This window comes from Alnus glutinosa, chromosome 3 (genome assembly GCF_958979055.1).
Source record: "Alnus glutinosa chromosome 3, dhAlnGlut1.1, whole genome shotgun sequence".
NCBI lineage: Eukaryota > Viridiplantae > Streptophyta > Magnoliopsida > Fagales > Betulaceae > Alnus > Alnus glutinosa.
This window is the reverse complement of record NC_084888.1, coordinates 29,715,305-29,725,821: the sequence shown is the minus strand read 5'-3', so window position 1 is coordinate 29,725,821 and position 10,517 is coordinate 29,715,305. Positions and strand designations below refer to the sequence as shown.

General features: G+C 36.3%; 1 protein-coding gene across 1 annotated transcript; it reads left to right on the top strand.

Annotated features, from left to right (window-relative positions):
* Nucleotides 1-4,717: 4,717 nt before the first annotated feature.
* Nucleotides 4,718-10,287, top strand: LOC133864976 (subtilisin-like protease SBT4.14). The gene is made up of 11 exons (XM_062301433.1): nucleotides 4,718-5,026; nucleotides 5,135-5,229; nucleotides 5,421-5,515; nucleotides 5,645-5,788; nucleotides 5,914-6,019; nucleotides 6,560-7,073; nucleotides 7,480-7,577; nucleotides 7,673-7,900; nucleotides 8,438-8,549; nucleotides 8,744-8,957; nucleotides 9,518-10,287. The coding sequence occupies exons 1-11, from the start codon at nucleotides 4,916-4,918 to the stop codon at nucleotides 10,081-10,083; spliced, it is 2,283 nt and encodes a 760-aa protein (XP_062157417.1). The 5' UTR covers nucleotides 4,718-4,915; the 3' UTR covers nucleotides 10,084-10,287.
* The last annotated feature ends 230 nt before the right edge of the window (nucleotides 10,288-10,517 follow it).

Sequence of the window (10,517 nt, the reverse complement as noted above, 5' to 3'; positions counted from 1 at the left end):
AGCCAGATTCTTCACCAAAACCCAGTGGCCGTAAAGCTCAAAGAACCACAAAAACAAAACACCCATTCAGTTGATACACTGCACACACAAAATCTGCCAAAATCACCAACATCCCAACACACTCGGCCAGCCCTTCAACTGAATAGAAAATCACAAACGAACCCACTGTTCTCTCCAACCAACCGGCCGAAACCCACAGCCAACCTCATTCCAACCAACCGAACCCACAAAGCCAACCCAAAAAAAATAGACAGAGAAGAGTCTTCGCAGGTTATACCCATCTGAAAAAAAAAAAAACAATTCTGTTCAAAACCCATTCAGCCTACCCAACGAATCTTGCTCTAAATTCTTCTCAAAACTCAACTAAAAATTGATAAAGACTAAGATTTTCACTTACCCAAGGAGAAATTTGGCTTTCAAAGGTATGGGTACCGGCAAAGTCGCCGGAAAAAGGCACCAGGAGACGTCGCCGGCGCGGGACCGTGGCCTGCCGGTCCGGCGGCGTCGTCCGCCCAGTCCGGTGGCCCACCCACCGGCTGGGTCCTCTTCCTTCCTCCCCTCCCTCTCACGGTCACACACACACAACTCTCCCTCATCTCCACTCTCGTCTCCCTCTCAAACTGTGTAGAAGAAGAAAGAAAAAAAAAAAAGAAAAGCAAAAAGAAACAGAGGCGGAAGTGGAAAGAAGAAGGAGAAGAAGAAAAAAAAAGAGGATGGGTCTGGTACACGCACGGCATGGAGAGAATGAAAAGGAAATTGAACAAGAAATGAATAAATAGTAATGGATATAAGCCAAAATTATTAAAGAGCTAATGAACAAAGAAAGTGCACTAATTTTTTAGAGAAATTACCTGCAGAGTTTTCTCTGATAAGAGCTTCTTAGCTGAACTAAAGTATGATGTTCAGAAAAAAATAACTCAGCCCTTATAAACTGATGACCGGTAGAAATTGATTGGTGAAGAAGAAACCACTTACGTGAAGAATACGCAGTTCAACCCCATCCATAAAAAAAAAAGAAGCTACAAACTTGCCACGTAGCCCTTTAATAAGCCAGAATTTTAATATATTTTTTTTTTCCAGTTATTACTACTGATTCAATTTTATCACTTATCTATTCTTTTTTTTTTTTTTTTGCAACTAATTATCAAATCTTAAAATATTTTAATAATTGTTATTATTATTATTATTATTATTAGGGTGTTATAATATAGGAAAAAGTAAGGGAATCTATTGTGGGGTATTTTTTTATAGGGAAGCAAAAAGTAGTTTTGTTCCCTAAATATAGGGAAAATGGTTGGGAATCTGCTGCTAGTGCTCTTAGGGGTCCTCTGTCCCTTTAGAAGGGACGCAAACACCTAGGCATTTAAGAAAAAAGTGATGTGCATGACTGGTTCTTGTCAGAGGGAATATTGACGCCTACAAAGAATGATTGGACAGTAGCAGGGCACTAGAGGACCCTCGATGGGCCGTCCGAATAGCCTTGCCACATCCAAGATGCCGAACGTGCGCAAAGAAGTGACAGCAGTAGGTGTAGAGGCACTCGTGCGAGTACAAGGTAATGATGGTAGGTAGAGATGCATTCCTTAACGAGGAAGGAAAGTATGTCAGGAGGAGATAGTCAGTGCCGAGCAGGAGAGGACTATAAATACGACTCATAGTTAGGTAAGGAAGGGAGGTACAGAATACTCTCAGAAAAGATACTCAGACTAATTTAATCATCGGAGGAGGTTACGTCGGATAAGCCCCAATGTGCCTTTGTTGTTTTGCAGGCAATCTAGTAGCAGATGTAGACTTAACCAGGAGCTAACGTGTCACCCTCCCAAAAACTATCTCAACAAAAATTATTAAAAAGTATAAAATTAATAATAATAATAATAAGCCTCTTATGGGTGGAGGTTGGCCTCCATCCCTCTTGTGTTGGAAGGGGGGTTAGTTTTTTTTTTTTTTGTTAAAAAAAAGTAAAATAACATTTTCTACTTTATTGGTTTTTGTAATTTTATTATTATTTTAAAACATAATTGTAATTTCACAAAGGCGACTTGGTGGCTTGGCTAACTTGTTGATGGAGTTTTTGGCCATCAAAACCTCTGTTAGTAACTTGAAAGAAAACATGGAAGAAGGATTGATCATTTTGAAGCGTTGAAAATTTTGGGAGTAATTTTTTATTTTTTTGGTAATTACCTTTTCCCCCATCAACTACCAGTCATTGTCAACATGTCCCCATGAACTGACACTTTAACCAAAAAAGAGCATCAAATTACCAACTTTACATACTTTAGCCCATTCCGTCAGGAAATTTCGTTAACTTGAATGGAATATGCCATTTTTTAGCGTTAATTTTTGTTTAAAAACCAAAATGCCCTCTACAGTAATTAATCAAAAATATTAAAATTAATATATATATATATATATATATATATATATATATATATATATATATATATATATATATATATATATATATATATATATATTTAAAAAAAAAAAAAAACCGAAGGACCACCTTTGGTGGAGGGGGTGGCCCGCAAACCACCCCCAGAGGTGGCTCCGGCAACCTATGGGGTGGCTCGCGACCACCCTATTTTTTTTTCTAGGGTGGTCGCGCGGCCACCTCAGATTCCGGGGTGGCCACGAGCCACTCCAGAGGTGGCCAGAGCCACCTTTAGAGGTGGCCAGAGCCACCCACAGCCTCTGGGGTAGACGTGTGGCCACCCCTAGTTCTAGGGTAGCCATGAGCGACCCCAGAGGTGGTCGAAGCCACCTCTGGGGGTGGCTCGCAGGCCACCCGGTCACCTCAGGGGGTGGCGGCCCTTTTCCTTTAGTTATTTATTTATTTATTTATTTTAAGATGAGGGCATTTATGCCATTTTTGAAATTGAGTTGAGGCATTTAAGTCTTTGCATGAATTAGACTGACAGAAGGGGCCAAACTATGTAAAGATTGTAGTTTATTGTTCTTTTTTAGTTGAAGTGTCAGTTCATGGGGGCATGTTGACAATGACTGGTAGTTGATGGAGGGAAATATAATTAGCCTTTTTTTTTTTTTTGGGAGAACTTCACTTAAGGGTATTGAACTTTTACTCTTTTTGAAAGAAAGTACATGAACTTAAAACGTCTCAATTTAGGGCATCAATTTTTCGGAAAATCTCAATTAGGGTCCTCCGTTAGGATTTTCTGTTAAATTCTATTAGAATTTCCAAAATACCCCTCATTTTTTATAGGAAAAAAAAAATGCTAGGATTTAGGTGTTGGTTAGAATTTAGCGGAATTTGCAAAAATACCTATGCCTAAATCTTTGAATTTTTTTTTTATATATATTTTAAAAATAAATGCAGGGGTATTTTGAAAATTTTGATAGAATTTAAACTCATTTTGTGCACCACCATCTCTCGCAGGGCACATTTCGTGATCTTGTTTCTAAACTCAAGTTTGCATCTACATCACTACATTGAGTTTGAGGAAGGATGTTAGAATATGTTCATTAACATTCTGAATATATTATGATATTTTCCTTAATTGTTTGCCTGATATTTTAGATGTTGATTTTTTTTCCTAATAATTTGATTTTATTCTGTAATATTTTACATTAATTCGATCTCTTATTGTATTTTACATTCTAACCGGCCTTATTCAACTATAAGAATGATAACTTATGTACAATTTAGACACACAGAAATATACAGTTCAGCTCCAAATTTCTATTTTTTCTAGATTATTTTATAAATTATCATGTCCACTGGTCAATTGGAGTAAGTAAAAAGAAAAAAGAAAAAAACAGATATTCATTAATTTTTTAATTTCCTAAAGGCTGAGGTGAAATCTTCCCATGCATGATGTAAGCAAAAAGTCATTTGAGCTAGACTCTTCTCCTTAAGAAGCTCCTCAAGTCACCTCATTTTGGGTCTGGCCGGGATATGGATAGGTTCACTATAGCTTGAATTGAAATTCAAGAAAAAGGAGTTCCTGATGTTATGGGTTAATAAAATCTTATTTGTCAATTCTTCTGCAATTATCGAGTTTGTTCAGAAACTGATGATTTACTCTATCTACTCGTGATCACTACCACATACCAGTACCACTCATTCATCCATCCATCTCCCACATCTTTAATTTACTTCACAAAATGGTTGGTTTTCCACTCAAAAGCAATTTCAAGATTTATTTCAGGAATCTACAATTTGGATGGCTATATCCCAACTGTAGTCTATATATATATATAGGGGCAAGAAATTTTAAATTTTTTATAAAAAAAACATTATTTTTATACCATGGTCTCATCAATGATAACTTTTTCACCCCTAGATATATGGCTAGATGATTTAGTTTTCTACAGTTGTATATATATATATAAACGCGCGTGCACACATATAAATTAAATCTTGATTCTGCCAGCGCGTGTGTGTATATATATATATATATAACTAATTGGAGGTTTAACATGGTCATGATCTTAATTTGTAAGTCTATAGCTGTTTGTTGAGAAGAGTAATTTGTGAGGAATATTATATATAGGCTTAAAAAAGTGATGGCCCACAAATGAGAGGCCTACCTAAATCTTCGCATGGATTTTTCCTTTAACAGATTTATGGAACAGACAAAGATGGATGGGAGGAAATGAGGAATGCTGAGCAAAGTTTCTCCAAAAGAAGCAAGCCTGGTCTTAAGCCTTATATATGACATTGACTAAAGCAAAAGAGAACAAGAAATTCTGTTATCTTCCTTTACAGGTTTTCCCAACCGGAAACCTGAGGAACCGGAGTTGAAGGTTGTTCTTATCCTCGAGCTGTCTTTTTTGTTCCTTGTGAAGCAATACAGGTTGTCATGCTCGTTATATATCACCCTCCATGACATAGTTAGATACGAAGAAGAAGAAGAAGAAGAAGAGGAGGAAGAAGAAAGCGAGTATTATTGTAGCCATGTCGAGAGCAAAAGATATCCAATCCTTTCCTCTTCATGGGCTTCTTCTTCCTCTTCTCTTGGTCTTGATAGCTGGTCTTGTTGGTGCAATTAATGGAGATGAGCAAAAGGTGTGCATATATGTATATATATATATATGTGTGTGTGTGCTTTGTTTTTCTTCTCATTATTTATTCTGTAATTAATTCTAGTAATAATCGTGATCGTAAATTGTACAGGATTTCTACATTGCTTTCACGCAAGATAAATATCCAACAGACGACGTCGCAGGAAAAAACATTAATCTAGATCTTCTCTCGGCTGTTAAAGGAAGGTAGGTTGGACTGAATACTGTATTTCCGTATATATTGTAACTGTATACATGAATGATCTATTTATATAGTTGAATATGGTCATGAGTACTTAAAAATAATTAACGGAAAATATTACCATGAAACTATGCAGTTTTCAGCACAAACATGAGATTTTTTTTTGTGACCTAATGAGTTTAATTACATGGAACAGCCTTCTTGATGCTAAGGAGGCAATAGTCTACAGCTACAACGCCTTGAATGCATTTGCTGCAAACCTATCTAAAGATGAAGCCCAAAAGTTATCGAGTACGTGAATTAGCTATATATATATATATATATATATTTCTAATATATATGTTCCTCAATTATTATTTTCATTGAAATATATATATATATGGGATTTATATGAACAGAGTTTTTGTTGTGAATATTCAGGCATGGACAATGTGGTGCAAGTGATTCAGAATCGGTATCACAAGATTCATACTACCAAGTCATGGGACTTCATTGGGTTACCTTTAACCGCGACAAGAAACTTGAAAATTGAGAGGGATATAGTTGTGGGTCTATTAGATACAGGTTAATTCTTGGATTTTTTATTTTTTTTTATTTTTAATATATATATATATTAAATTTTTTTTTTTAAAAAAATTTATCTTTTTTATTTCTTGTAACAAAAAATTATCAAACTTGGTGCATGCCAGGGATTACTCCACAGGCTGAAAGCTTTAAGGATGATGGGTTTGGTCCTCCACCCGCAAAATGGAACGGAACTTGTGGCCACTACGCTAATTTCTCAGGATGCAACAAGTAAATTCGCCATGTCCTTATATATATATATATATATATATACACACATTATATTCTTTTTATATATGCACCTACCAATATGAAGAACAATCGATTCATTTTCACCTGAAAAGGAGAATGATCGACTCCAAAAATTATTCACTTTCAGAAATGATCCCCTAACTTGAAATTATATTTTAAGAACTCGATCCTTTTCAGTTTTCAAGCAAATAATTTCAATGATTATATAAGAGGCCGTGTTTCTTAAAATTCAAGGAAAAACAACGATTAAATTTTATATGGTAATGACTTTTCAGAAAATAAACATTGAAGCTAAGCTGGAAAACCTGGAAAACATTCTCACATTTCCAGAAAGCGTGTCATTTTCAATAAAAAGTCGATCGAAACCATTAATTTTGAATTATGTGCTGGCCAAAGATGAACTTTTTTTTTAACCATGAGTTTTGGGAATGATACCGAGTGCAATTAAATTCTATTCATACATTTGTATATATTTAAGATGACGTAACGGTAATTTTATGTTTGGGTACGTACTTGAAGCAAGGTGATAGGCGCACGGTACTTCAAGCTCGATCGCCTAAAGGATCCGGCGGACATTTTTTCTCCTGTTGACGCGCAAGGGCACGGGACACACACGTCGTCAACCGCGGTTGGCAACCTCGTTGGAAATGCAAGCCTCTTTGGGCTTGCCAATGGCACCGCACGAGGAGCGGTGCCATCAGCTAGGGTGGCCATGTACAAGGTCTGCTGGGTCAGCTTTGGGTGCTCGGATATGGACATACTTGCTGCTTTTGAAGCTGCTATAACTGATGGTGTGGACGTTATATCGATTTCTATTGGTGGAGGATTTATAAGTTACGACGTTGACTCTATATCAATCGGTGCATTTCATGCCATGAAGAATGGAATTCTCACTGTGGCCTCGGCTGCAAATTCTGGACCATCATTGGGTACTGTGGCGAATCATGCACCTTGGGTTCTGACCGTGGCAGCTAGTGGCATGGATAGGTCGTTTAGGAGCACAGTTCATTTGGGAAATGGAAAGACCATCTCAGTAAGTTAATTATATTTTTTATATATATGCCTCGTAAGTTTCCTTTCTGGTAGGGTTAATTCGAGCTTAAGATTTATGTCCTTATACCATGTTAAATCGCTACTTACAAAATCTCGAACATCTAATCTATAATTTTTGCAGCATGCCAGCCTACGACAAAACTCCAGAACACATATACAAGACAAACTCAAACCTCAATGAATACAAATATCTATACATGTACAACCAATTCCTACACAAATCTAAATTTTATCTACTTCTTGCAAATTTGCATTTTGAAGCAACCCGAGCTCTAATTTAATTCTCATCTAATCTTTTGAAGAATCTGTAAGTTTATAACACTCCAAAAATCTAAAATAAATTTAATTATTTAATTTATATTTTAATATAATGCGTATGCATGCAGGGGATTGGCGTTAGCACATTCAATCCAAAGCGGGAATTATACCCTCTTGTTAGTGGGGAAGATGTGGCCCGTAGCCCTGCAGAGAAGGACAATGCTAGGTATACTTTCCTTTGTTCATGGAAATTTTCACAGGAAAAAAAAGAAAAAGAAAAGAAAAGAAAAAGTAATTAACCATTTTCATATATTTCTACAGGTTCTGCTTGTCAGGCTCATTAGACCCTGCGAAGGTGAAGGGAAGGCTTGTTTACTGCAGATTAGAACAATGGGGTACTGATTCTGTTGTCAAGGGAATTGGCGGTGCTGGGACTATACTTGAAAGTGATGAATTCTTTTTCGACACTCCCCAAATTTTCATGGCGCCGGGAACCATTGTGAATGGCACCGCCGGTGGAATCGTACGTGGTTACATAAATTCCACAAGGTAATTATTAATTATTCTTGCGGGTTGTTAGAGGTTAATTAGTTTAAGCTTTTGAGATAATTAAGTGGTGATTTAATATTATATAAGAGTTAGAAGTTATGAATTCGAACCTTGACTCTTGAATTTAATTATCCCTTAATTATTTTAGGTAAATATTTCACGTGTTGTGCCTCACTTGTTGAGGATGAGTTTGAACCTACATGTGAGAGAGATTGTTAAAATATAAATTAAATTATCAAATTAATTATTTCTTATCACTTTAAGCTTTTAAGATAAGTAATGATTTAACATATATAGTATTAGAGTCAAAAGTCCTGACTGAGTTTAAATCATGACTCCTAAGGTTGTGCAGAATATCTTATTGCCACTTACTTACTTTTAACAGTTGGTAGTCGGAATAAAAAATTATTTCAATGTTGGTTGGGCTTAGTTTGGTAGGCGGTAGAGTTTTCGATGTCCAATCCTACGGACTCCGCAGTTTATCTCCCCTTTCAAGCAAATATCAAGAGATAATTAATCTTGATTTGTGCAATGCAGAACATCATCAGGAGTGATACAGAAGACCCAAGAAGTAAAAATAGGGCCCGCTCCATTTGTCGCTTCATTTTCATCTCGCGGGCCAAGTGGCGGATCACAACGTGTTCTCAAAGTAAAGATTTTACTGTTTCAATTCATCCACATATATATATATATATATATATATATATATATATATATATATATATATATATATATATATATATATATATATATATATTTAGCACAAAACCTTTTCCTTTCTGCATATATGGCTTTCACGTATATATAAAACCCTAACACCTCGATATTTTGGCGGTACGACAGCCCGATATTACAGCACCCGGCGTTAATATCCTGGCCGCTTACACCCCTTTGAAGTCACTCACCGGGTTGAAAGGTGACACCCAATTTTCGAAATTTACCCTCATGTCCGGGACTTCCATGGCATGTCCTCACGTTGCCGGAGCAGCAGCCTATGTCAAGTCATTCCACCCAAATTGGAGTCCAGCTGCAATTCGATCTGCCATCATCACCACAGGTAAAAAAAAAAGAAAAAAAAGAAAAAAGATTACTATCTAATTTTGTTTTAATCATAGTCCAAACCTTTCTTATCATGTACATTGGTTTATTAATTTTCTTATAATAATATTTCTCATTTTAAGTTTGAGTAATCAAATCTAAAATATTACTGGTTTTACATTTTTCTTTATTCTTTTTTTTTGTAGGATTTATTTCCGTTATATTTATATCCTCTAAATTAGGTTTGTTCATATAATTTACTTTATTTAGTTTAGGATTTTTTACTTATTACTCATTGTCTCTTTATAAATATAGAGTTATATAATATTGTTTAATACAGTAAATAGGGATAGAGATGTAGTCAATATATATCTCTTTCACCTTCCGCTCTCTCGCTCTAGCGTTATTTTCTTTTTCTTTTCTATTTTATATATATATATATATATATATATATCACACAATTACTGGTAACTATAGTATATCTATCTCTATTGGAATAGTACCCAAAAAAAAAAAAACACTTAAATAGACACTGGACAAAAATTCTAATCCTTATTTGACTGATATTTGTACGTCAAGCGACTCCCATGAGCCGGAGGGTGAACCATGATGGAGAGTTTGCGTATGGTGCTGGTCAAGTGAATCCAACTCGAGCTAGGAACCCTGGCTTGATTTATGACATGGGTGAAATGCTTTACATCCAGTTCTTATGCCACGAGGGGTACAATGGGTCCACTTTGGCAGTCCTGGTGGGTTCAAAATCCATAGACTGTTCAAAGTTTCTCCCTGGAGTTGGCTATGATGATCTCAACTATCCCAGCATGCAGCTTGCCTTGAAAAGCAAGCAAAAGACAACAACAGGTGTTTTCCAGAGAACAGTCACCAATGTCGGCGCTGCTCAATCCGTCTACACTGCCATCATTAGAGCTCCCAAAGGAGTTGAAATCACTGTCAGGCCGATGACTCTCTCCTTCACTCGCGCCATGGAGAAGCTGAGCTTCAGGGTTGTCGTGAGGGCCAAAGCATTGCCAAGCACGCAAATGGTTTCAGGATCGCTTGTATGGAAAAGTTCCCACAAGATTGTAAGGAGCCCGATTGTCATTTATAATCCAGGAGAGGAGGGACTGAAAAACGGGAAAGAATGAAGGAGAGATGGAATCTAACGGTTAGCGCGTGTGAGCTGTGAAAATCGATGCTTCAGCGTACGTCAACGTAGCATGCTGATCGATCTATAGCAGTAGGGGCTTGTCTACGTACATGCTTGTATGCTTCTGTAAAATGCATTTATTAACTATGTTCTAAGCTTCACTTGATTAATTTCTCCATTTTAGTTAACTTATTCTCTTTTATTTGCTCTTTTAATGCTACAAGCTAAGCTCTATTTCACGTTAATGTAGCAATGCTCATCGGCTCCTATTAAATAAATAAGAAAAAAAATCAAATGCTAATGGACAGTACTGCAAATCTGTCACATCAGCCAACACATTGCCGTAGTCTTCCAAACTCTTCCTGACCAAAAGAACGCAGCGAATACCATATTAAACTAGGGCTTTTTTATTTTTATTTTTATTTTTTTTAT

Coding starts and splice junctions, on each gene's coding strand:
- LOC133864976 (XM_062301433.1), top strand. CDS start 4,916: ATGTCGAGAGCAAAAGATATCCAATCCTTTCCTCTTCATGGGCTTCTT. Junction 6,020..6,559: donor AATTTCTCAGGATGCAACAA/GTAAATTCGCCA, acceptor ACGTACTTGAAG/CAAGGTGATAGGCGCACGGT. Junction 7,901..8,437: donor GGTTACATAAATTCCACAAG/GTAATTATTAAT, acceptor TGTGCAATGCAG/AACATCATCAGGAGTGATAC.